This window comes from Scophthalmus maximus, chromosome 10 (assembly GCF_022379125.1).
Source record: "Scophthalmus maximus strain ysfricsl-2021 chromosome 10, ASM2237912v1, whole genome shotgun sequence".
Classification (NCBI taxonomy): Eukaryota; Metazoa; Chordata; class Actinopteri; order Pleuronectiformes; family Scophthalmidae; genus Scophthalmus; species Scophthalmus maximus.
This window is the reverse complement of record NC_061524.1, coordinates 3,633,135-3,660,959: the sequence shown is the minus strand read 5'-3', so window position 1 is coordinate 3,660,959 and position 27,825 is coordinate 3,633,135. Positions and strand designations below refer to the sequence as shown.

Genomic DNA, 27,825 nt, shown 5'->3' with positions numbered 1-27,825 from the left:
AACTTCACACCTGTAATGATATGACTTTGTCTCGTAATATGACTTTATTCTCAAAATGACGTAATTATTGAAGGTATTCCAACCGCTCTTGTTTCTCAGTTACACAGTCGCACACTTACGTCATCACGCCCCGTGGCGCGTCGCCGTGTCGTCACACACGCACGTCACGCTGACTGGAGGACCTGCTTCCTGTTTTCCTCCTGAAAGATGGTGCCCTGTTTACCACGTACAACGACGTCGTTACTCGGGAGCGGCTTGTGTGGGACAACAGGCACCGACACGCGGACCCGGGGAGCGTGAGGAGGAGGAGGAGGAGGAGGAGGGGGAGGACGGAGCCGCGGTGCCGGTGCCGGTGCCGGGCGGGCTCACCACCATGCTCCTGCACCAGCTGCCAGAGGATGTCCTCTATCACGTCTTGTCTTATCTGGACTACAGGTCGCTCAGTCGTCTCTCACAGGTCTGCAGGAGCATCTGGAGCTTCGTGAACCGGGACACTGTGTGGAGGAGGGTCGCCAAAGAGTTCCTCAACACCGGGATCCGTCGGGACGGGACGGACATGTAAGATGTGTGTATGTGTTAGCTTAGCTTAGCCTCTCAGAGCTAACTGACACTCACAGATTTGTGTGTTGAAGCACCACTGGACTGCACCTGTTGCTCAGTATACGATACACCGACCTGGTCGTCGTGACACATGAGGGGTTCATCATGAGGCCGCCAACGCGGTGCCGACGACACGATATGAAAGAAAGAATGAGGGCGTCCATTGGTTCACCGGCTGCGCATGCGTATTGTACACGTCACCTGGACTTCCTGAATTCCAAAGATGGCGGCCGACGACGTACACTTTTTAAATGCTGCGTTTAACTTCAGGTTAGGGTTGGGGTTTTTGTCGTTGCAGACTAAAGTGAACATCAAATGACAACCTTTTTTTAAGAACAGATTCAAATGAAAAATATAGATTATGTGTAAAAACAAAATAATATCTAAGTCTTTATAGCATCATCGTAGGATTCTCTCTTATTTCGCCTTTCCGCTTACTGTCAGAGGACAGGTTGCCAGCTGCAATTAAAGAAAACGATGAAATAGAGTGTACAACCAATCACGTTGCGATCTCTTATCGTCCCCCCGCTATAGCTCTACATCAGTGTGTACGCGTAGCAGCACCATGACGGATTTTACTCCCCTGCGGCCCCAGGTCTGGGTTTGTTGTTGGGCCCCTTCTGGTTTTATCATGTCCCCAGGTACCCAGAATCCTGAGGACGTTGTCCTCTTCATCGGGGCATTTGATTTTACTCGCGCTACGCAACATGACGCAAACATTTGCTTCTCGTTTTTGGAGTGAACGCACCTTTGTGTTGCCCAATCATCAGAAGACCCCGTTTTCCTCTACTGTTGAATAAATTGGAGGGGGATGGTTTTAAAGTGTCACATAGGCCTGTTTTTTATAACTAATACTATCAGATTTAACCACCTTAAATTCCACAATTTGGATACTAATGTTCACTCCTCTCTGTTTTTTGCAGATATCCTCACATCCCACTGAAGGAGCGAGTGAAGATAGCACAAAACTGGTATGATGGTGTCTGCAAAAGGGCAATTCCTCTCAGATGGAAAACAAAGTAAGTTAATCATTTAACTATGCATGTATTTAAAGGTTAAAAGACATTTTCTTCTTCCGACTCAACTCTTAAAAAGAAAACAAATGTGTATTTCCGCAAATGTAGTACTATTATTTCACAAAGATAATGTATTCTTTATACATCAGGGTGTCTTTATCCGTGTCAGCTCTACTCCCTTACATTTCTCTGGAGTCTGGTCTTGAATCTTGCCAATTTCTCATATCTTCAGACTGTTACCATGGTTGCAGCTGGATGGGGATGTACTGTTTCTGTCACAGGCTGCAGATATTCGTGCGTACCGTTTGCGCCAAGGGAGGCCGCAGCGCAACCCGTTTAAAATCTACTCGGGCCATGACGGTGATGTGTGTCACTTTGTTCTGACGGACTCTCACCTGATCAGTGGTGGAAGGTAGCTCATGTTCTCTTTGTGTTTCTTCTGACTCTTATCAGGCATAGACAACATGCTTTAATCATCAGAGTATGTAACATTTAGAGGCACTGAAGTAATTTCTTATGTGAAAATTAATTCCACAGCTTGGAATAATTTAGCCAAGAGATATGATGTAAAGAGAAAAAAAAACTGAGGGCCAAGAACAGAGCCCTGGGGTACTCCATATTTTATCCGAATGCATTGATATGGGAGTTTGTTTTTTTGTTTAAAAAAAAAAAATCTCACCCTTGCATCAAGACTTTTCTCTTAGTGTCGAAAACATTTGCACAGTACTGTATATATTAAGATCAAGATAGTCTTATCAATAACTATCCTTTCTCTTTCAGTGATGGCAAGATCCTGGTCCACAGTAGGACAACTGGCACGGTGATGGAGTTATCAGGTCATAACCAGGAAGTCAACTGCCTGGACTCAAAGGACGGACTCATCATCAGCGGTTCCAGAGACCGAACAGCCCGGGTGAGAACAGCTCTACGATACAGATTAAGTGATGTGATGCAAAGTCACTCCAGATTCATAAGCTTCACTGTATGGTATGTCTGTATATGCATGCATTTTAAATTGTTCTTGATAATTTTATTTCTCCAGATTTGGACTTTGAATTCCAGCTGCCTTAGAGACACAATTCCACTGCATGACAGAGTTTGGTCTGTTGCTCTCAATCCCACACTGAGGTAAGCCACTGCTCAGAATCACTCACAGAGGTTTGTTTTTTTGTCGGATCTGTTATATTGATCCTGTTAGATCTCATCTCTCAAACTTAACTTAGTTACTAGATGATGGTGTAAGTAGTTGCTTTGCCCACTAAACACTTCACTCTGGTCTTGGTATTAGTTGATGTGGCCGTAGTTGATGGGTCACTTGATGAAAGTTGGGGGATTTCCCAGTCAGCTTTAAGGTTTCAGTGTTTATTTCTCTTTTTTACATTTTTTATCCAACGTTTACTCCAGAGCATTTCCAGGATGAAAGCTTGTATGTTAATAGTTTAGGGATTAGAGCGATCGAGGACTTGTTTATTGAAATGGGGCGCAAGAGAAAACAGTAACCTTATTCTTTGTAGTGGCAGATTAAATGTCCCCTTTGATTTCTCAGCCATGTTTTACACCTAATAAGACACACTAAAACACCCGCACACCTCACACGGCATTGATGAAATGCAGGCGGACAGATGCAGAGTGCTGTAACAGTATCCTGACTTCATCACCTGCTTGACCAGCAGAGAGGCAGGTGGAAACATCACAGATCCCATCTCACTGATTAACTGCCTGCTCTGTGTCCAGCTTCAGGATTCATTCAAAAACAGTACTAGTTAATGGTCTATACACAGCAGGACACTGTTTTTTTTATTGTTTTTTTATTTGGCATGGTCCATGTAACTGGTGAAGCAGGATGGGTACAGTCATTTTATACAAGTATCCTCCTTGAAAATACTCTGAAAGACAAATTAAGCTTTATAACATTTGCCTCAAACTGCAGCTGTAGCCCCCCAAGAAAATAACAAATCCAGCATGTTGTCAGCATACATGCACAGTGGCCTTGTCTGTCGGGGTCCAGGCCTCGGAGCGTCTCTCACATCTTGACAGGAACGGGGCCGATTATTCACACCATTAATTCTCCAATTTGCTGGCTGAAATAGCAGACCCTGCCTCAGCCCGCTGCCCCCCCATAATGGAAACCTGCTCCCTACCTCTCACTGACCAGCGGCCTGGTTAATTAAAACTCTTTTGGGAACCAGGTGTCAACTCACTGATATACCTATTAAACCCACTGCTGCCCTGCACGCCAAGCAAGCCACAACTCCAGCTGGTTCCAGAGAGGAAAATAGAGGTGTGGGGGTTTTTTTGGGACCCAAAATGTTTTTGCTACAGACAATATCCATATCAACTTGTATATCAAGTTTCATAAAGATCCGTCTACCCGTTCAAGAGTTATAGTCTAATATTGTAGACATCCACTCTTGCCGAACACAGACACAAAACAATACTACACTCATCCTTCGTTGGTGAAGCAATTATTCTGAAAATTATTTATTTTTAATAATCATCTGTTGAATATAGATGCAGTGTTGATTTTTTACTTTGTCCCCCCCTTAAAGCCTTCATACGTAGAACCCTGGAGGCTGATTCTCTTCACAGATGTGCGACCGAAGAAAGGCATTGTAATTCACCGTCTTTCAACAGACATTTGTGACATTTGTTTGTGCCACATGTGCCGTCGCTGTCACGGATTCTGTGAGATGTGTAAAGGTTAATTTCAGAAGAACAGACGGAAACAAAGATAGATACATAGATCGACATGCTGCTGTACTCTGACATGTCTGACTTTCGTCCGTTCGGTTCAGATGTTCCTCAAACGGTGTTGATCACATCCATTATGTCGTCAACCAGCTCGAGGGCAAGTTATGTAAACCTGATAATTTGTAAACTTTACACTACTCGATCCACCACACATGAACTGTACACACACACACACACACACACACACACACACACACACACACACCTACTTCCCACCTCTGTTTCCATCCCTTCTGTTTCACTTGTTCCACTTGATAACATCTCAAGGTCTGTTAGTGAGGATTATTGTGGCTGCAGTGAAATGCCAAGGGCAGGACAGACGCCCCTGTCCCCTGCTGCCTTCCAAAATAGATTGATCCCATCACTAGCCATGGCCCTTGTTTTTACCCCATTCAGATTGCTTTTCCTACTCATATTCCCTTTTTTCCACTGCATGTTGTGAGCACACACACACACACACACACCCCCTGTGCCCTTTGATGGAGCTCGTATTGGACAGGGTCAGTGAAATATGACGAGGCACGACAGGAGGGCAGGAGGGGGGAAATAGGGACAGATACCTTTTTCTCACACTGTTATCTGTCTCTCCTCTGTCTGCGTTTGTCCCTCTGGGGGTAAATATCTACTGGACCATTACAGTCTTCCACAACCCCAGTTTACCTCGCCTTTATTTGTTTGTACATGCTACTATTTGACATTCGACCAATATTCTAACAGGTTTTAAATTAGTATTCTAGTATGTGCTATTATTGACAAGTCTCCTGCTTGTTTAAACTTCTCCCTCGTTCTTCTGTGTCTGTATCTCATGTACCTCGCGCGTGTGTGCGGGTCCAGGCAATAGGAAGTCGGGGCAGGTGGTTATATAGCTAATAGCTCACTGGAGTGTTTCCTGCAGACGCTGCTCTCACTAGAACAAGACCCAACAGGTTGATGTGTACGGGGCCGGGGCCCTCGGAGATGTGTAGTGGCAGGTCACGGCTGATAAGGTTTCTTGGACCAAGGCCGGCTCGGTGCTCGACGCTCGGCTGGTTGCGCTTGTCCACCTCGCTCCAGTTCTCCCACCGTGAACTTGGAAGTTTGGCTTTGGACTGGGAGATATCTCTTTAGTTTTTTTTTCTTCCAGATTCCCAGGTTGCATCTTTGGCGCAGCGAAGCTGCTGCTAAGTTTAACAGTGGTGGGAATTAATTGTTCACTGTGATATAGTGAAACACTTTTCCTCATAAGGAAGCATGTTGATGTAGCCTTGATGGTTCTTGATGCCAAGTAGCAAACAGCCTGTAATGATGTTATTTGTTTACATGAACGTTAGGAAAACTGGTTATTCATATCCTTGTGTATATGATCATAAAATTATTTCACTATGGATTTCTGTTCTGTTTATATCTCTAGATAAAAAACAGGGGAAGTGCAGTATTTTCCACCATTGTCACCCTGCAGAATTAAACAAGAGTGAAAACTATGACCTCTGAAGTCAAACTTTGCCTTTGAGCAAATTGTTAATCATCGCATTATGTGTTTAATGACTAAACAATACAAACATGGACGCTGTCGGCAAAAATGTTTTGGCAGTTTGACATGTTGGTCAAACTGCCAGTGAATGTAAATTTAAAAAGTGAATGTGTTCCAGGATATATTCTTTTTACTAAATTGTACTCAATTTTGAACATGTTTTCCGTAGACATGGCCCAGTGACCCCCAGTGGCCTGTTGCATATTCCAATGATGGGTGTAACATTTCGTGTACAGCGCGACTTTGATTTAAACATACGCTTTTACTTGTCGACTTACAACCACCTCTGACATACTAGACGTCTCTCCCACTCACGGATGTTCAACAGATAAGAAAAGGGCCACAATTTTTTTGATAAATATCCCCATCTGAAGGCTACAAACTATTTCTTTTGAATCTTTCTAAACCTCTGACACGGTGCCCTAGAGACAACACGTGCCAAATATAGCTGTTTTGCCACTTTGCACAACAACTATCTTATCATATTAAATCAAATGATGATTGATTTAAAAGACACCTTTGGTATTTATGGCAAGAAGCCAGCAGTGTCACAGTCCTGTCAGTGATAAACACTTCTTTTGGACTTTGATGACTTCTCATGCCAAGTAGCACAGAACCAGTCACAGTGCCCAGTGCCAGAGTTGTAGGGTTTCCCTGACGTTGGGCTTGGGTGGGGTCTGGTTTCAGGGGGGCATGCTACACTGCCCACCAGTGTGTGTGTGTGTGGGGGGGGGGGGGGGGGGGGGGGGGGGGGGGGGGGGGGGCTGGGCAGAAGCCACTGAAGGGAGAAGCTACCCTGAAGAGAGGTGAGAACAGGGAGGGGGTTAGAATTGTTTTGTCTAGAATTCCTCAAGCACAACTACAAAGATGTTGCAAGGGGCCAAAAGCGCTTTTGAAAGTTTCCAAAAGGAGAACATGATTGTTGGATAAACCATCCCCAACTCGCCACTTTCTCACCACCGCCGGGGGGAGGACGACCTCTGACCCCCAGAATGAAAGTACAGGGGTGACGCCGAATGCAGCCACCCAGCCAGCCAGCCAGCCAGAGCCGGCCCTCTCTTCTGACTGCACCCCTACTACCACCACCACCACCACCGCCACCACCCAAGCTCACACACTCCAATTTCACCCCCACTGCCCTGCCCCACTCAACCGCAAAAAAAAAAAAAAAAGCCCAGAAATTCATGTCTTTCTCTTTGGTCTCTCCCGAGCCCGTCCCTGTGGCTCAGGAGTCAAGAATTCAATTAGTTAAAAAAAGGGAAGAAAAGAGCGAGGCTGCAACAATGCAGCGATAAGGGGGCAGAATGTGCGTTCCCACACGCTAAATACAGGGCGCTTTCCCTGGGGCCCACAGAGCCAGAGGACCCGCACCGCAGGAGGCGAGAATAATCACAGCTCGCTCTGAACCCCCTCATTACACACACACACACACACACACAGACACACACACACACACCTTACATTCCTTGCACACACAGATAGCTTCATGCACACACGCATTATGGGCAGACATTCCCCTGAAGAGAGACACACCTTGCAGACAAACTGCCCCACACTACACACACACTACACACAGACACACACCGCACATAAAGACCTCTCATTACATGCCGGCCTCATACAGGTGTTCTTGGGGCTCAGGTTTACCGAGGAAGAGTGTGTTTTCACACTTTGCCTGATGTCAAACACAAACTGCAGACAAACAACTGTCCAGGTCCGTTTCCAAACGTTCAAAACAACATGTACTTGCAGAATAACGTGGTGGAGATTCATGTTTTTTTGTTTGTACCATTATCTTCAGCTTTACATACACAGCATGTATGTAAAGTTGTTCTTCTGTTTATTACAGTTAGTCTAGTTTCACCTTCTATGAGTAATGTTTTCCAGTGTTGCTTATTTAACTGTGGTTTACACATTTATCATTTTCAGTTTATATGATAGCAGTACCGCTTTTATCTACCCAAAATATATTGATTAATAATTCAAGAGAAAAAATTTAAACAACAATTTTATTCATCAGCAAAATGATAAATGTCAGCATTTCTTGCTTTTTTTCTGTTTATCACTGAACTGATTTTCTTTGTGGCTTTGACTGCTGGTCTGACAAAGCAAGATCAATTACTAAATCATAAGTTAGTGGAAATATTGCCTGAGAATGAAAACAATCACTAGCTGCAAGATTTGTAAAAATAAATGAATTCATGTTTTTTGCAAGCTGTTATTTTAGATGAGAAGAAAAGCTGTAAAACGAAATTGTCAGTTTAAGTAAGTTATCAGATCTAAGTGTTTATTAATGTATTAATTATCAGCTCTATCTCTGCAGCATAAACAGATAACGGAAGACAATATAGTAAAACACTGCTGTGATATGTATGTTTGTCCTTAGGTATCTGCTTACAGATACATTATGTATAGTGTGTTGTAAACCAGTAATTAAATTGGTTCATAACTGGTTGCCTATGAGTCCAAAAATCACCTTTAAATTATTTTCTTCAGACCAACTGTCCAAAACAACAAAGATAATAGGGATATTAAGGAAACTGGGAAAATCTGAAAATTTACAGTGGAGCAAAAGTTTTTACACTTAATAATTGTCTGATGTTGAGAATTTGGAGTTACGGATGTTGAAGCTGCAGGTCTGGTCTCGGTTACCTGAACCTGATAGATCCCTTCTATATTTTTGAATGTATAAGTTTTACCATTTTGAATTGTAAAAGACTATAAGTGTGAAGATGCGTGGATCGATCGGGGCACCGCGGAGAACCCTAACAGCGTGGGAGTGTTTGTGATGTGCACCGGCCGCAGTGTTATTCATACAGCACATTATCCTAATGAGCGTCACTCCCACCACATTTTCGAGCAGCAGAAAAGCTCTGTGATCACTGAAGCTCCGCTTCTCGTGGATTTCCAATTTAAAACTTGTCAGTCGCGCTCCGCGTCGACACGGGACCATTCAGACGCTCGTCACGGAGGACCTCCTTTTGACTGACTCGCCACCGAAATGTCACCAAAGTGATTCTTTCGGATTTGGTTTATAAAGGCTGTTTTGTCATTTGTTTGGTCTTTCTGTAGCCTCTGAATTGATTGTTTAAAAGGAGCAATGCAACAGTTTTGCTCTCCTCTGGTCTTTATAACTCCTGATGAAGGAGCATAGCCAGAATGTTTTCAACAAGTCAACTTTATACACCCATTAATCGGGATACATTCATCCATCCATCAATCAATCAATCAAACAAATTATCTACTTAGACATACTATAATTAATGGCATTAGATTATTTATTCAAAAACTCAAGTAAAATTATCAGATGACAGATGAATAGTAACGATTATTTTCATTATCGATTAATCTGTCGATTATCGATTCACTGCTGCAACTCTACAGATTAATAAAGCAAAAACACTTAGCTTTTTCTGTTTGCGTATTATTTTATAGCATGATAAAATAAATAAATGAACTCAGCACATTTAAAACACAATAGATGATTATGTTTTTTTAAATGTTTTTTTCTATATATGATCATATTTTTACATATATGTGCATGTTGTTCTGGTGGTCGCATATCACAAAAGAATGACGTCAAACTCTTTCCGTCTACACTGCTTGAAACTTGGAACAAGGCAATAAGAAAAATGGTGATGGTGCAGGTTGTATTGTCTGTGAAAAAAAATGGATTTTAAAGGGTGGGCATACAGGAAATATGCCGAAACATCTTCTAACACAACACGGGCTTGAAATTCCAGGAATGCCACACATTTGTACACCCTGCGCACGATGAGTTCCACTTCTCAATGAGCATCTCGGTCCACAAACTGCCGGGGTTACATCTGTAGATGTTATCGACTTCCACCCCACTTTTGGATTAGATCAGCTGGTCTGAGATTTGTCAATCCAAACTTTTAAATGATGACTGGATAGAGTAATAGAAGCAGCTATCAGATCTCAACTGCGATGTGGTTGCTGTGTGGATGGTGCACATCCGGATATCGCCACTGTCACATCCGAGACCAGGTTCTCATCCAGAGGTCCCGTCTGTGGTTTAGACGGAATGTAAATTAACAGGAATTATCACTGTGAACTTTTTCTGTACTAAACCAGATCAGGTTCTTTCACAGACATTAACCGAGTGATGTGAACAGAACCGTCAAACTTTTAACAGGTGGATTTTTACACCACTTGCATACCACGACATATTATCGTCATGGTGAAGGTATCACTGGCATCAAACGTTATTCCAGATCAGCTAAGTGACATTAGTGTGTTGTTGTAGCATCTAATGTGTGTGTGTGTGTGTGTGTGTGTGTGTGTGTGTGTGTGTGTGTGTGTGTGTGTGTGTGTGTGTGTGTGTGTGTGTGTGTGTGTGTGTGTGTGTGTGTGTGTGTGTGTGTGTGTGTGTGTGTGTGTGTGTGTGTGTGTGTGTGTGTTGGGGACAGTTGTGTTGGGCCCTGGTCTGTTCCAGGAGGCTGAACAGAGCCAAGGGGCGGACTGAAGAATGTCCCGGTGACCCTACACACTGGAGACACAAACAGAAGCCAAAAGAGCCACAGGGGGGTGGGGATGGGAGAACGGGGTCCAGGCGTGCGCGTGTGCGTGTGTGTGTGTGTGTGTGTGTTCATGCGTAGCAGTTTGTTGATTTGTTAGAGAGAGAGAGAGTCTTAGAAAGTGGATGTTTGTGTATGCATATGTTTTTGAGAAGAGGCTCGTAGTAAAAGACACAGAGAATGTGTGTGTGTGTGTGTGTGTGTCTGTGTGTGTGCGTGCGTGTCAGGGATCAGCACTCGCACCCTTTGGCCATTGTCTCCCTCCCTGACCGATATAAAAGCATCATAACCCTTTGAGCTCAGACATATTTAGAAGGCAGATAAAAGCACTTTTTACAAACTAGATACACGTCGGACACAAAGACTGGGGTCAAGCGCAACAAATTAACAACCCTCTTTTTGTGTGAGGGTGAGGGCGGGGGGTTTGGGGGCGGGGGTGGTGGTGGTGGTGGTGGTGGTCCACCCCCCCCCCCCCCCCCCCCCCCCCCCCCCCCCCCCCCCCCCCCCCCCTGAGTCCAGAGCCAAATGCCTTCACATTCCCAGGTCGGGGTTGTGGGCTGTTCTCTCGCATTTGTGTCGTAATTGGTCCTGTGGGGTCAGAGACTAAATGTTAAGAGACAAATACTGGAAATTACGTTTTGTGTTGTTGTTGTTTTTTTTTTGTTATGTTAAGACATGGCTAATTTAAAAAAAACAGCCATTATGAAAGGCCAGCATTTCAGGGTCACCAATGCCATCACAGCAAAGTTCTACTCACTGAAATCCAAACCGTTAAAATTCTTTAGCTGTTAAGGAAAGCTTTCATATTAATTATAATAACACGTGATCGGAGACACAAAGACAATAACAATTCTTTCTTTCTTTCTTTCTTCTCTCTCTTTATAACATAACTCACCTTGGCAATTAGTTAGCTAGTTCATCAATAATCCATCAATCGGCAAAAATATAAATATTAATTAATGGCCATTTATCATGTATCAAGCAAAATTACCAAACATTTCCAAGTCTCATTATATTGTAAAACTCTTTTTGAGCTGTCGCTCACACAAACTGAGATCTTTGCCACATTTATTGCTAATTTCCAACATTACGCAAACTAGATAGTGTGCGATAGTGTGTTTAATTTCCCCTCTCAGTTGCATTACAGTAAATTAAAAAAAAAAGAAGTTGCGAAGTTGGTAAACATCACTCCCCGACACCTTAAGAGACGTGCTAGCAACAGAAGCTACGACTCAGGGGATTTGGCCTCGTGGTTACAGCGTCCGTCTCCTGTACCCAAGGCGCACTGTACCAGTGCAGTCAAAAAAAACAAACAAACAACAACAAACAATTTTTCTCCAAATCGCTTCAGCCCCTTTAAAACGTATTTGTTTCGGCAAAGCCAGACAAGTTGCCGGGCAACTGCATCAGTCATGAGCACCCCACCCTGTCTACGAAGGTCCCATCCCCGCTTTTACATTTTGGAAAAAATGTAAAAGTGGGAAGAAGATGCCGAAGATGTTGTTGTATTTAATGTGCACTAAGCTGCGATCAGAGAGTGTGTGACAGCAGCAGAGTGGCCGTGGCGGTCTCTGGGAAAAGCGCGGTCCTCCCCCTGTGCGGGCATAGTGTTGATCTGGAGATAACAATGTTGGTACTGTTGGACTCAACTCCCAGCGGGGGCTCTCACACTTAGTATGTGTGTGTTGTTGTTGGTGCTGTTGTTGTTGTTGCTCCTCTCCACGTCTGTGCTTCCCAATGTGTGTTTGCACTCATGGGAGAGCGTTGTGAATGTGTGTGTATATGTGTTTCTTCAGATCAGTGATTTGTGCGTCTGTGTGTGTGTGTGTGTGTGTGGGGGGGGGGGGGGCATGGGTTCCCAATGAGGACTCGGTCAGTTTGTGTGACCCTGCCACACAGGCCCTTAGATAATACAGCCAGCTGATGAGGTTACCCAAACGGCAGCAGAGGCCCAGCATGCTGCTAATGATGAGAGGGCGTAGTGGGGGGGGGGGGGCGCGGATCAGGACAGAGGAGGGTGACTAGATATGACCGTGTGTGTGTGTGTGTGTGTGTCTGGGTGTGTGTGTGTTTTTAACGGGGACATCTGCCCCACACTAGGCGAGAGAGGCTCTGACCTTAGCAGCTATAATATCAGTGCAACAAGCTCCGGCCCCGGATCAGGGCCCTGGTTGGCGCTCCAGAGTTTTGCGGGAGGCGAGGGAGTAGTCAGTTCTTTTTATTGTATGGTCGATGTCCCTCACCCCCCTCGCCTCACCGCCACCCTACCTCCGCCAGCACCACGGCTCATTGAGGGATGAGTAATGTGAGTAATGGAGAGTAATAGGGTCCAGATAGCGAGTGTGACCATAACCCTATTGTATCCTGTGTCAACGGGTCAGAGGTCAGCCACCACGCATACTGGTCCCGGCCCTGTCCGACCCATTTGGGCCATAAATGAGTTTACCCAACACTAATTACTGGGGGCCTGCCAACGGGCCGTGCTGCTTAACGGGCCTGACAGCTGCCTCTATGCCTCACTTAGATGTCCTCACTCCCACCCCCCCCAACACACACAGGCCTGTCCTGTCCTGCCACCCATTTAACCCCCCAATACACACACACACACACACACATCCCCACTTATCACCACTCCGCTTGGCAGTACATGTGTGTGTTGATGCCCGCAGCATCTCCTCGGTCACAGCTTTGTCCGTGTCTGTTTTTACGTAACAGCTCTTCTCATCTGGAGCCCCGTTGGATGAATTTAGTTTGAGTTTACCGTCGTCTATCATGGTTTTATTAAAAAAAAATTAGTGGGGTGTTACATAACTAATAACTCCAGGACGGACACTGCGGACAGAACATATGACACATTGTTTGAGTGAAACACACTCTAATCTATTTCTGTCGACAACATATGTTTTGTTTGAGAGACCTTGTAGTAGACCACACACTTGAATGTGTCCTATCCTTAATTATGATTGATTAGTCAATCCTGGTATCATTTTAGACAAATGTAATTACAGATTTAGTGATTACATGCAGTATCTTCTTCCTCAGGCCTGAGTAGCGTCACAAGATCTTCCCGTCAGGGCCCATCAGCCTTTATCCGTCTGGGGTTTCCCTGGTGGCGTGTAGGGTTTAATATGCTGACCATTGAATCGTAACATCTAGGTGTTTGACCAGAGACCTTCGTCACATGTCAATCCCCAATTCTCCCACAAAAAAATTGATGGTAATGATTTTTTTGAAAAAGGCAAACAGTGGTAAAGTCACCCTGCATTTAGCCAAACCTGGAGCAAATCATAATAGTATAGATAACTTTAATTACACAAGTGGTTCACTAAAACAATCTGTGCAGTGTAAAATTCCTGAGAGGATGTTAAGGACTAAAGTTGACACTAAGTTTGGGATTAAAATAACAACCTTTATCCTAACCTTTTACCAACAGCTCTCATCAGTTACTGGTGGCTGTCATCATCGGCATCCTCATCATCGTCTCCTGGTTCTCTGAACAAAATGGACAACGTGTGATTCAGAAAGTTTGAAAGTTTGTTTTTTCGATAATACATTATTGTTACTTTTGAAACTCTCTCTTTGTCCCGGGATCACTTCACAGTTTCCACACACACACACACACACACACACACACACACATACACACACACACACACACACACACACACACACACACACACACACACACAGAGATGTTAAGCAAAAGAAAGAGATGTGGTGTGACAACATGGACAGACTCCGACAGGGTTCCCTAACCTACGCGCTCCGCCACAGCGGGAGCTAATAGCTTCCTTCCCTTCACGGCGGTTTACAGGCGGGGAGTTAACCTCGGGGTCAACATAAATGTGGTTTTCTGGTTTGAATGTACACATACAGTCAGTCCCAAAAACTATCCCTGGAATTTACTTCTTTTTTTTTGGCGTTACCCATACACATCTACAGTAAAGGTCCAGCTGATTTATCTGCAGGCTGCAGACGTCAGTCAGTCTTTTTATACCTTGAAGAGAGACACAAGTGATTCATCCTTAACACAGGGTCTAGAAACAGGAGATAGTTATAAATACTCCACACCGGAGAGGACAGTGAAGTAAGGCTTATTTTTCGATTCACAATACATTAAAATATATCTTCAAATTAAAAAGAGTTGTGTCAAGAACAGGTGTGTGCCTTGAGTAAGGTGTTTGTTTTCCCCTGTAACTTTCTGTGCTCAGTCGAACTGTTTGGGTCTGGTAGCTGTTTATGTGGATGACAGAAATTATAATTCTTGTAATTGATTAATCAGTTTAACTACACTTTCATCGATTAAGTTTGTTATCCTCAGACTACCAATTGTCTTCACTTGTTAACTTTATGTGGAACAAACTTCATTCATTTGTCTGTCGCCAACCAAAGTCATTTCGATATTTTCAAATTTTCTTTTTTCAGTGTAATTTATCAAGTGAAAATACTTTTTGAATTTTTTTTTCTCATCCTCTCAAAGTAAACTTAGTTTCATTTCATTATAAATTGAATAGTTTTGAGTTTTTGTCCCGCTCCTTAGAACAGCTAACAAACATTTCTTTGGTTTCATAATCTGTGTTTTCATTACACATTAGTTAATCCATCTACAGAATGATTAACTGCATATAGTTCATTTATTATGATATCAGTTTTAGTCCTAATCTGCCAGTATGTTTCTTATATGTGAAGATAAGAAGAACAAGTGGAGATCCGGTGTCAGATGAACTGATTTCAGTTCCACAGCCCTTGTATGAATTTAGTTTCAGTTATCTTCAGTTTGTCTATTTTGCATGTGACGTGAATTCTGGAAGTTGCATCTAGTATGTTGGCTTCAGCGGTGTCGTGTAAAACATGTTCTCAGCGCTGCACGACCACCTGCGAGAATTCAACAAATGAGGTTTTAAGTACAGATCATGTGGAGTGAAAAGGGAAATCGATGTATCACATCATCAGCACATCATCAGAGAGTAGTTTTCAGTCTGGATTTAATGATTTTTTTTTTTTAAACTTTTGCTCTGAAGGTGACCTCTCCCTCCTCCACCCGCTTCTAGATCACACACAAATGCATCTGTCTCTGCGTCTCCACATCTACAGTACTCTCATCCAGCCAATGGCATTTGTCAAGTAACTACTTCTGTGTTTGTAAAAGGCGGGGCCCTCCCACCTGTCCATCAACCCCGTAGGAGGGCACTAAGCCCTGAGTCTCGGGCCTGGCCCAACAGAAGCCCCCCTACCACCAGCACCCCTGGCCACCAACCCCACCCTCTACACAGTTCCTAACAGCCCAACACACCCTGTCGGCCCTCTCCCGCAGTGCTCCTCCCCTCTCCTTTCACCACTCCCACACTTCTCCACATGCGTGGCATTCATGGTGCATACCTAGGCCCGCTAATTCCAACCTGCCACTCCAAAGGATCACGAGTGTTGTAGTTTTCTTCTTCTTTCTTCTTCTTCTTCTTCTTCTTCTTCTTCTTCTTCTTCTGCTTGGAAACAGTGTGTGGTGACCGAGGCAGGGGACGGGTGCGTGAGTGCGGCTCCCCGTTTGATCAACAACACTTTTATGATTGTTACGATAAACGATCTCCTAAGAGATGAACAGGCTGTAGTCCCGTTGGATCTACTGTCCCTGTCTCATTAATTCATTCTTAAAGACACATTCATGAAGCCCCGTCCTGTTACAGTGTGTTTACTGCAGTTCCCACTGTTGGTAAATCAAGTCACTACACAAAATAGAAAAAAATGGGTTTGGGGGATATTTAAAAAAAAAAAAATGTTTACAACAGCCAGCACTGAAGTCAGAAGCTTTTAGTGTTGGAGAAATGTTTTGAATTTTGTTCAGTGTAATTTTCTTTCCTCTTTCTGCCGTAGTAGGTCAAAAATCAAAAACAAGCGATTTGAAAATATCACCGCAGGCTCAACAAACATATATATATATAGAACTTGAATTAAGAAAATAAACAAAATTTATTTTTATGTAAAATGTTAACACATAAATGCACTTTTTTTTTTGCATTGTTTATTCTGTACAATAAAAGATTTCATATCGGTAAACACCGATATAACCCTAAACCATATATATTTCATATACATAATATATATTTATTCTGCAAATTCATTGGAGAATTCAAATTCATCTGGTTTCTCCTGTTCTCTCTCCTTCACAGCTCGTTTGTAACAGGAACCGCCTGCTGCGAGAACTTCTCCCCTCTTCGCATCTGGGATGTGGAACGGTGAGTCAGGAAGCTGCTCCCACGTGCTGCAGCATCGCTGCGCATTGTAACAGCTCAACAAAATATTTGCTCGATGCCGGTTTGTGTTGAGAAATCAGACAGGATTGATAATGGAAGTGAGTGCTCATGATGTCATCGTGATCCCCCTGTGCACATAAACTCGCCTTCCTGCGAGTGCGATGTGCAATCTGTGCCCCAGTTCCCCCAGAGTCCAGTGCATTGTGGGTTAAACACTGTGATTATCAGTTATGGACAACTTCCACCACCAGACAATGTGCTCTTGTAAATCTAATTTACCAGATTAATGTTCCCACATGGCTTTTGTTCTCCATCAGTGCATGAACACACAAGAGACAGTGTGGCCCTTTATCTGTCCAAAACGGCAAATGAAGCACAAGTTTGAAAACACCAGCGCCGAACACACCGGGCCGGAGCGAGGAGCACTTTCAAAAACGCGGGGGCCTCCGACAAAATTCCTGTCTTTGAAAGGCGAAGGCTTAAACCCGATACATCTCTGACAAGGCTGCTGTAATTCCCGGCTTTACCTGAGCCAATTAAAACAAGCCGACGCGACACAGCACAGGCCCGGACACAAAAAGCCGCTTCCTGCTCTACAAATGGCCTGGAAATCTGAGGAGGGGGAGAGAGAGAGAAAGTGAGGGAAGGGATGAGTGGGGCAGGTTGCTCCGGGAGTTTTGCAGGTGTTGAGGAAAGTTAACGTGGTCACAAGGCGCAGCGGACCTGGATAATACATGTGTCCGCTAAAGTCCATCGGATTTCATGGTATTCCCCCGGACGGAGATGAAATACCGCCCCTCGCTGACACGGAGATCTGTTCAGAACACAGCAAAATGTTCACATTTGAAATATAAAAAAATATATATATATATATTTAACCACAGCAAATTAAAAGTGTCTAACATATCTATCTTTAAATATTTGCCTCAGCAGTTTGTAAAATATAAATGAGTTTGGGCATTTTCTTTAAAGAAAGCAGATATGTACAAAGTAAAGAAATGCCACCTATTAAAGGGGCAGTAAGCGTTTTTGGAGAAAGATTTGTTTGTTGTTGATTTTTCTGACCTTGCTGGTCGGGACTCGAACGTGCAGCCTCGGGTATGGGAGACCGACGCGCCTACCACGAGTCCGAAACCCCAGAGTCGTAGCGTCTGTCGCTAGCACGTCTCTTAAGGTGTCGGTGAGTGATGTGCAGAATCAGGACTGAGCCGAAAAAACTGGTCCCCCCGCTCTGATTTTCCGTGTGATAAACAGCTGAGAGCAGAATTCCAGGCTGAGCGTGCACACGGCTGTACAGCCCAGACGGGTGCAGGGTGAGGGTGATCAGGGTGCATTGTTCAAATATACTGTTACTGGAGCTTATATGAAGACATTCAGACCTTCCAGCCGTATGTGATATCTGAAAAGGGGTTTTTGACCCCATGTGCTGCTGCGGCGGCTCCTGATGTGCTGCTCTCACATTAGGGATGTTTTCCTTCATTGAAACGTGAAGGACCCAAACCAGGAAAAACAGATCCAGCCATGCTGATATTCTTTCACACACACACACACACACACACACACACACACACACACCACTGTCCAGACCCACCCACCAGCATAAACCTCGCAACCCTGCTGCATTAGCACGACCACATTTTCCCTTTGATTCGAGACACGTCTGAGCCAAAAATCATGATAAACAAGACACTGTTGCACCTGCGGCAGATCACAGAAGAGGAAAAACCGCAAAGGATGCCACTTCCTGCCTCTGTGGTGGAAAATAGTGGTGGCACTGTCAGTCCATACAACCCATTACCTGGGTCATCCGGCAGTAAACTAGCTTCCTTACCCAAAATGACAATAAGAAGATAGTGAGGGAAACATGACAGAGGACGACTTCTGTTCACCGTCCCATGTCATCACTATCCTTTAAAATGCCGATTGTCCAGTTTGACAACGCATTGACATTTTTTATGACAAAATAAGTTTTTCCTACCTTTCATACCTTTATATCTTCCTTGTGCTCTAAAACACCAACTTGTCCTCATTACCTCATGCCCATATCAGTGTTGACTCTTGTTGCTTTGACTGTGACAAAGTGAAATGCTCACCTGTCTGGAGTAGACAAAATTCCCTCAGAAGACGCTGGTTGATATTAAAATGTTTACATTTTACCTAACATAAATTATGTTTATCTTCTTAGTTCAAATTTTATATATTTGGTTGTGTCAGTTTTTTCTTTTTCTTTTAATAGTTATTCATGACCAAGTTTATGGTTAAACTTAAAATTCAAGCCTCAATTACATTTCTTTGTCATAAAGGTTTGATAACGACATCTTAGGATAAGTGACACATTTAAATATATATATTTATATATCGGCGGATGTATCGGTATCGGAATTCTCGTACTCCCTAATATGGATATCGGCATCAACCCCCCAAAAAATCATATCGGTCGGGCTCTATTTTGATGATGCTCGTTGAAAATTCATCAGTACTGTGATTTTTTTTGTGGGGGGGGGGGGGGGGTTGTAGATCACAATTACAAAATTGGTCCCAAAAAAAGCAATTAGTTGAAATTGTTCAGATCAAGTTGATTCTCTGCGATTATTCAACCGTTCTGGAATCATTTTCTAACTTTTGTGTTGTAGCATCTTAAAAGCATAGTGTGCGTGGAGGGGGGGTCATAAAGCCCAGACTCCCGTCGAGCTCTTGGAGGTTTGAGTTTAATTTCATTTAGCGCTTCCTCCTTTTTCCCCTCCGTCGCGATTAATTCTGTCTTTTTTTCGGACGGCAACAAAGGGCTCTTATGATCAGCCATATAGACGGGGATCCCACACAAGTGGAGCCATCAGAGCAGCACCCCAACTTTTCACACTGTCTTCGCTCATGGCTAAACACGGAGAGGAGGGCAAAAGCATCAAAGAGAAAAGGGGACGCTGACCATCACTCCCCGACTCCCCGAGATTCCCCTCTGTTCCTCAGAAAGGGAGCCCTCCTTTTTTACAATCAAACGGCCGGGCGAGGATTCTTGACATTCCTGGCGCTGAAAGGAGCTCGGGTTAAATGTCTGCGTCGGGCTGGACGCTCTGTTATACAAATTGCAGCCGTATTGTCTCTGCAGCGCACGCGTGTGTGCGACATTTTGAAGGTGGCCATAGTCTACGGGCCCCCCGACAGCCGGTGCCCCCTCCTCTCGACCGCGTCTTGCCCCGGGAAGGCCTCGCATTCCTGCTGCAGTTGTGCCGCTCGCGGTGAGCTCAGCGGTGCAGGGGCGAGCCGGGTGGACGCGCAGCGGGTTTGTGTGGCTCCCCTCTGTTTGTTTTAGCCGGTTAAAACCTCAGCGGGGCTCCTTTTCTCTACCTGTCTGACGTCTTTTGACGAGAGCGACCGTCCCCAGGCTGCTGTTTAGGGCTCAGACTTAACTTTACAAGAGCCTCCAACCACTTCTTCACAAAAACACACACACACACACACACACACACACACACACACACTGCTTTTCTTTAGCCGTCCCCACACACTGGAGGATAATGCCCCTTAGCTTCTTCTACTTTTTTTTTTTTTTCAACATTGTCAATTCATTCATGGTTCTCCTTTCACAACCGTGTGTGTGTGTGTTTGTGTGCGTGTGTGTGTGTGTGTGGCCCCTAAAGCCAACCTGACTCCTGCAGTGAGACCAGACAGGCTTAAATCAGGACTTAGACCCAGTGTGTCACACAGCCAGTGGCCCCCTCATAACAATAACTAAGTCCGTGCCCCCTAGGACCACCAGTCTGCCCATCTCACAAAGTAGCTGCCGCACTGCGCCTCGGAACCGCTTCGTTATCAAGCCGCAAAAAAAAATGAAATTTTAATTTCTTTCAAAAATAGATGATTTCCATGTGAATCTGGAATCATTGTCGCTAGGCATGTGGCTACAGTTACAACCTGGGCCATATTCTTGTTGCTTTAGTTATTTAGTTTATCTCCGTTATGATTAAATTATCCATTAGTCCAACAAATGTCGAGCACAACTGAGTACACTCCTGCACAATACCTCTAAAATGTTAATAATTCAAAATGATTGGATTCTTTTCAAGTTAAAGTGTAGAGAATTTGATCGAATGTATTATTCAAAACAAACAGTCAAAGAAAGAAACCCGACTTGATGAAGATGGGAGATGGAACAAGAGCATCAGTATAGGCAACTGAATATAAGATGGAACAAAACTGCAGCGCTGGATAGGAGGTTAATGAAAGAGCCATACTGCCAGTAACAAAAGACACAACGACCGTCCTCCACAAGTTATGCAATATTGCTCTCAAAAACAGACGAGGATTATGTGTTGAAACTGGTGTTTCAGTGACTGATCAGAACAGTGTGAAAGACAGCAACCACTAACTAGAGTCCAAGAAGAAAACCGTAGCTCACAATAAAAGATAAAAAATGAAGATTACATTTTGCCAAAGAACACCAAAAGAAGTCTAATTTTACATTTTTTGTCAAATGAAACCAAAGTAAATTAGTTCAAATCTTAGAGTGTGTATAATAATGGACGTAGACCCATGGTCCAGAAAAGTGAGGCCAATGCGGAAGTGACTGAAACCTGTGTTCTCTCAAATGACCAGCAGGGGGCGACTCCATTGAGGGCAAAAAGAAGTTGATGGAAAATACAAACATTTTCCTGAGGAGTTTCAAATCTTCAATACTGCATGATGCTCATTTTGTAAATCATGGTCCCATTTAGAGTAGAATAGACGATAAAGCACAATATGTATTGGGGAGTGGATACGACATGATTGACAGCTGGTACCGTCCAATGGTTGCAGGTCGCAGGTGTAGTTGGACGTGTAGTGTCCTCGAGCTCTCAGTCAAGGCTTCTCCAAATATGGTTACTTCTGGGGTTATTTTTTAAACCAAGATGGCACTGGACAAAATGCCAAACTCGAGCCACAGGAACGGCATGTCATAAACCGACGGGTGACGTCACGGTATCTGAATTAAGGCAACAGTATGAGATAAAACGGAAAAACAGCTTTTAGGTAAAAACACGTCAGGAGGAAGCTATGGCAAAAATTGGATTGTTATGACTCACCCAGTCAGTTATGTTTCACAGCCGCCCCATGTGACCCCCTGCACTCTCACAGGCATTCTCCAGGGCCAGACGGCAGGTATGTAACATCGCCGACCCAGCGGAGCGATGGGCCCGGGATGGTCAGATCAGAACATGGTGCCGCCGTTCACTAACAGATACAGTCATTTTGACAGATTACATGCTTACGCCTTCCATCCTGTAATCACACGCCGCCCATAAAAGCCGGTGACCTACCAATTTGAGCATCCCTGCTGTTTTGCACTGTGCACCAGCTCATCACACGGGTGCTATTACTGACTTTAAGATCTCCGTGCAGATGTCAGGGTTTGTTTTATGGAAGCTGCCGCTTTTATTCTCCATTCGGATGTTTGTAACAAAGTTTTTTTCAAGAGCGCCGCTCGATTGCAATGGTCTCGTTTGAAGTACTTTAGGGGCTTCGGGGTTTCGAATTGATGATCTCCTTTGGCGGCGGTGCTGTGACGGAGACATCATTACTTAGTTATGAATGAACAGGTTCGCATCCCTTTGGCTTGAACGAGTTTCTTTTTGTGTGGCATGTGCTAAGCTCCTCGGGTTTTAGTGGTAAGGGGAAAATGAGGGGTCACTGCCCCACGCAGTCACAAACTCAACCCTCATCACAGACTCCCCATTGGCCCGGGCTTAGTCATGAGATCCTGGCAATGAGAGAGCTCTCACCCAATAAGGCGCCCTCTGGGGAAAGCCCTGGTCCAATAAGAAGACCCCCTGTGGTAAGGCCGGGGGATTACCAGCCAAAGTCTGCGAATTGAGCTCCGAGGCAAGGGAGGGGGGCACGAGTCGAGGCGCAGGGCCGCGCCGTCGCCATGGCCAGCGGACTCCTTTAAATGGTTGCTACGGGGCAGGTATCAAACGTGCGAGAGTTGCACAGAGTCACGGTCATGGAGGGTATTAAATGGCAACAAAGAGACAGTTATTCTGCAATAATCTGCCCTGCTGAGTGCAAGTTATTCTCCAATAATCAAGAGGCGAGGAGCAAGCGGTACAGAGCTGTGATCACAAGAGCATGGTGCTGCATGCAGCTGGTCCCCCTGTGTGTCACACACACACACACGAGTCACACCATATCAAACCATCTGAATTTATCACTTGTACATACACACACTTCACGTGTCTCAGTCCCACACTCTGTATTCACTAATCCTGGCACAAATACTGTGTCAGTCTTGATTTTAAGTAAACTAAGTTTTTTCTCGTCGTAGACGGAAAATACAACTTGAAATCATGAATGTGATGAGGATGATAATGATAAAGAAATGTGGCAATTCATGGCTTCAAACCCTTTTGCTCTCAACAAAAGGAAGTAGCTAACTTGGGCAAAATTTAATCCTCGACCAGCAACAAGTAGGTTTCAGGCTTTAAAAAACATAGCAGCTATTTCAGTTTTCTACCTACCTACCTACTTACCTACCTACCTCCTTACCTGCCTACTTACCTTCCTACCTACTTACCTACCTACCTCCTTACCTGCCTACTTACCTACCTACCTACTTACCTACCTACCTCCTTACCTGTCTACTTACCTACCTGCCTACCTACCAACTTGCCTACCTACCTACCTACCTACCTATCCACCCAACTACCTACCTACCTAGCCACCTGCTTACCTACCTACCTACCTACCTAATGAAAGAAAATCTACTTCAGTCCTCCAAAAACATTTGCCAAAAGTGTCGACCTAAGTTACGTTACAGCAAAACAACTTCTCTGTACAAAGTCCTGTTTACTATTCTAACACTCAAAACGTTTCTGTTTGTAGATGTTTCTTATACATTTTTTAATTCTCTAAATGTTTGTTCATCGCCAGGGATTTCTCCACCCATGAACAGTCAGTGTGGGAGTGGCAGAATGGGAGACACACTGAGGGAAAAACCAGTGGCTTGAATAAATAAAGCCAAACTAGCTTCACTGAATAATTTAATGGAGCTGGGTCATGGCACGCGTAATTTTGTTTTTGTAGATTTTAGATTTCATCACAAGATAATTTTGTCACATTTATTCGTTTGTTCTCAACATTTCACAGTTGCTGTATTCATTTATAGTTTGGGTCTATGTGGTTTTCTGGACATGTCCCATGTGGAAACTGAACTCCTTTCTTCTCTCTGCTCCACCAGGTTGGAGTGTGTGTGCAATCTGGGCTCAGAGTTCCGTCGCGGCGCCGGTGTGTTGGACATCGCGTTTGAGTCTCCGTTCCAGCTCTTCACGTGCGGCTACGACACCTTCATCCGACTATGGGACCTCCGACTCAGCCCGCGGTACGTCAAGCAACTCAGGTTCAATTTGAACATTACCTGTTGGCGCACTGATGGATTTATATCTTGCACGTTTCATTCTTTGTGTGAAGCAGTTAAAACTATTCTAACCTGTGGTGTTGACACAGTCTCAGTGTCTGACAGGGAAAGTTGGATCTTCTTGTTGAACAGTGACACCTACAGTGCTTCAGACTTTTACCACAATAAACATTTCAGTCGGACTGAGCTCATCGCACATTAAATACGTCTCAAAAACAAACATCGCTTTTGTATTTGCATCTCGTGTTCATAATAGTTTGTTCATCGACAGATGAGCCTAAAAATTGACCTAACTAATTAGAATGATGACGATCAAAATAAATCAAAGAAAAAGTCAATAGAAGGAAATAAAAACATATTATATAATAATAATAATAATAATAAAGTGAACTATCTTCAACTGTTAGGTGTAAATGTGAACAAAACTTGAGTTACTCATTGTGTCTCTTAGTTTTTAATTGTAAATTTGCTTTGAATCACTAATTTTGGCAACATAGCTCATATCACGATATAATATCACGATATAATGTCACAATATAATCATATCACAATTTGCTTCCACTAATAATCGATAAAACATATTCCTGCTCCTAGATTAAATAAATGCACTATGGAATTATTTTTTTTATGACACAGACAATCACAGAATTTTCAGTCATGACAGATGATTTGAAGTTATGGATCCAGCCGCCAAAACTGTGTATGAACTATGTGCATAGTTCACTCAGCGTTATAAAAGGTGTAAAAATCCTTCCAAGTTCTCTCTTCTCGATCTTGCAGCTCTGTGCGGTGGTGGTGTCCACATTAATGTAGCAGCCCCTCACTTAACTTCGGTACATAACACGACTGTGGAGCGCAACATTTATTGGGGACAGCGGGGGTTAGTGGGGTCTCGGCCTTAATTTCAGGGGCAACCAGTCAAGTAAGACAAATCAGATGTGATTGGCAGATCGCTCTGGGGACTCCGAAAGAGGCTGGGTCGGGGGTGACGGGTGGCAGAGGGGGGTCCCTCTTTAGATATCAATAATTCATATGGTCTAACCAACCTCAAAGGGCTCCGAGGGTCATCAAGGAGGTTCGAGTCGTGTGGAGGTGGGGCTTGCCGCCAAAGAAACACGCACAATGATAGACAAACATCAAATGCAGATTCTGTCTGGTCCCATGGTGTTTAATAGATCTAATGAAGGGTCAGACTGATGGTGAGAACTGTAGTCATCTTTCTGATAAGAGCAACTCCCCCAATGTTGGAGGGGGATGGAGATAAAATCCTACACCTCACATTATTTCTAAGTGTCTGCTGAATCTGTGACTGACTTTTGTAGTCATGTACGAAATATATAATTTTTATGTTTTAGGGGGATAATAAACACCTGAACTGAACATGATGAATGTGCAGTGTGTGTGTGTGGGGGTGTGGGTGTGTGTGTGTGGGTGTGTGTGTGTGGGTGTGTGTGTGTGTGTGTATGCCTGTGTGTGCCTGTGTGCGTGCGTGTGTGTGTGTGCAGCCAGCAGGAGGCTGTGGTTGAGAGGGAGAAGTATTTTGGGGATGAGTATTTTCTGCCAATAGACATCGATCCTCCATTAGAGCCGCCTCATCAATAAGTGATGGAGAGACACCGGGGGCAGACAGTTGGGAGGCAGAGATGTCTGGAGGTTCTCTCTCTCTCTTTCTCTCTCTCTCTCTCTCTCTCTCTCCCCTCACTCTCTCACAAACACACAAACACACACGCACATAGATAATACAAACAAATGTACACCCTAAATTTGGCAAGCCTCTATGGGGAAGGTCGTCCATTGTCATTACGTTCTGGAAGTCAAAAATACACAAAGCACCTTAGGTTCAGTCCACCAATTTACACACACACAAACACTCTAATTTTTCTAACAAATATTTGTATTGGTTGATTGATTCATGTGTGTGTGTGTGTGTGTGTGTGTTTGTGTGTGTGTGTGTGTGTGTGTGTGTGTGTTTAAACCCTCCCGTCTTTCCCAACAGGAAGTGTGTGATGGAGTGGGAGGAGCCTCACGACAGCGCTCTGTACTGCATCCAGACGGACGGGAACCACATGATCGCCAGCGGCTCCTCGTACTATGGGGTCGTGAGACTGTGGGACAAACGGCAAACCAAATGCCTGCAGGTATTTCAGAGTTTATCCACAGGCTGAATTAAATGACTACAATATGTGAACGAGTACCTCGCGTCTTTTAAAGACAAGCTTGAAATACCATTATATGAGGTGAATACCCCATGTCAAACCAATTCTTTTTTCCCCAGTTCTTCCAGCTGAGCTCCGATCCAGTCAGCAGCCCCGTGTACTGCCTGAGATTAAGCAGCGCTCACCTGTATGCCGCCCTGGCCACTGCCCTGTACTCACTGGACTTTAAACAGAGCCCCATCTACATCAGATGATACTAGACATTATTTAATTTTATCAGCTCCATGAAGAAGACATTTTCACAATAAAGGTTTTTAAATTTTGAACAGGAACAGATTCGAGTTTTTTTGAGTGTCGTTCACAGCTGTTGGTTTTGGAAGAACTTGTGTTAGGTTGGGGAACTCGTAATTGACAGAAAAAAAACGAATCCAAACCAAAAAGCAAAGCAGCAGAGGTTCTGATATCCTGACTTTTGATCCCTGGTGTCATTGAAGTTCCAAAAAACACTTGTATAGTGGAAAAACTACAAAAAACCTTAGTTTGCATTATTGCTAATATCAATGTGATCCTGAATTGAATGTACATCCGGGACGATGACGACTGTGAGCACAGAGAAACTCTTACACGTTACGAAAGAAAGAGGTCTTTTGTTGAACATGAGAGGCATGTCGGGAGGCCGCAGGTAAAGGGTTAACCCGTCAGCTCGAGGCAATCGTGAGCACAAATGCCCAACACGTAAAATCATGTGTCATCTCCGCACTGTCCGCGGAGCCTGTGAATAAACCCCAGTGAGGAAAACACGGCTCCTTCCTTCACAGCACTTGTGTGAGTGGCTGCTTGGATCCAAAGCCAAAGCCTTTGAAAGGATTAAGGTTCCTCTTTACAAATCCACCTCATCACTGTGGAAACGCACTGTTTGGGTTTACATACTTTTGACCCCTCGCACCTGAGATCACACAACAGAGGGGGATTGCCGTGTTTGACCCCCCCACCCCTCCAAATCCACTTCGTACAATGTGAGGATCCACTTGATGGACAGAGATCAAATCTGCGCGATTACACATCAGGATTATCGAGCCGCACATACAGTGCACCTGGTGCTTCGCACACGGAGAGGCGGGGCAGCTGGACGTCGTGTACTAGACGTGTACGGAGTCTGCGTATGGTTGGGTGGGTGGTCAATTATACCCCATTTGCACCTGGCAAGATTCTACCTGTATCTGCGTATGGATGATGCGTGTTAATACGGGTGTAAACTGATGCAGAACGCATTGGAACTGAGGTGTGTTAAGAAGCGTGATATCTTACCTTCAGGACAACAGAGTTTAAATCACAGCGCTAACAGTTTAGCAGGGGAGACATACTAGTAGAGCTTTACTCAGTCTGATGTGAGTCCCTACCAGCCCTCCCTGTCCCTGGGTGTCCACTGAGGTGCCGCGAGCCTCCCTGCCGGCCATTAATGGCATATATTAGATCATAGACTAGTCCATTAACTGCTGCACCAGGGCCGCGTAAGAGGAATGGCCAGGGTGCGTACAGACATTGCACATCCATGCAGGAGATGTGTGACCCCCAGAGACTCCCGACGGTTGAATTAATCATGGAGTCTGGGGATG

The 27,825-nt window shown here is 44.3% G+C and overlaps 1 protein-coding gene across 1 annotated transcript; it reads left to right on the top strand.

Moving 5' to 3' along the window:
- The first annotated feature begins 173 nt into the window (after positions 1 to 173).
- Positions 174 to 26,535, top strand: fbxw4 (F-box and WD repeat domain containing 4). Its single transcript, XM_035606355.2, has 9 exons — positions 174 to 558; positions 1,524 to 1,619; positions 1,849 to 2,028; positions 2,397 to 2,529; positions 2,659 to 2,744; positions 16,583 to 16,648; positions 23,877 to 24,017; positions 26,050 to 26,191; positions 26,329 to 26,535. Exons 1-9 carry the CDS (start codon positions 374 to 376, stop codon positions 26,461 to 26,463), a joined length of 1,164 nt encoding a protein of 387 aa, XP_035462248.1. The 5' UTR covers positions 174 to 373; the 3' UTR covers positions 26,464 to 26,535.
- Positions 26,536 to 27,825: the final 1,290 nt, after the last annotated feature.

Bases quoted from the DNA above. Each gene is read 5' to 3' on its own strand.
- fbxw4 (XM_035606355.2), top strand. From the start codon at position 374: ATGCTCCTGCACCAGCTGCCAGAGGATGTCCTCTATCACGTCTTGTCT. The intron at 2,530-2,658 runs GTGAGAACAGCT...TTATTTCTCCAG, and splicing joins CCAGAGACCGAACAGCCCGG to ATTTGGACTTTGAATTCCAG. The intron at 26,192-26,328 runs GTATTTCAGAGT...TTTTTTCCCCAG, and splicing joins GGCAAACCAAATGCCTGCAG to TTCTTCCAGCTGAGCTCCGA.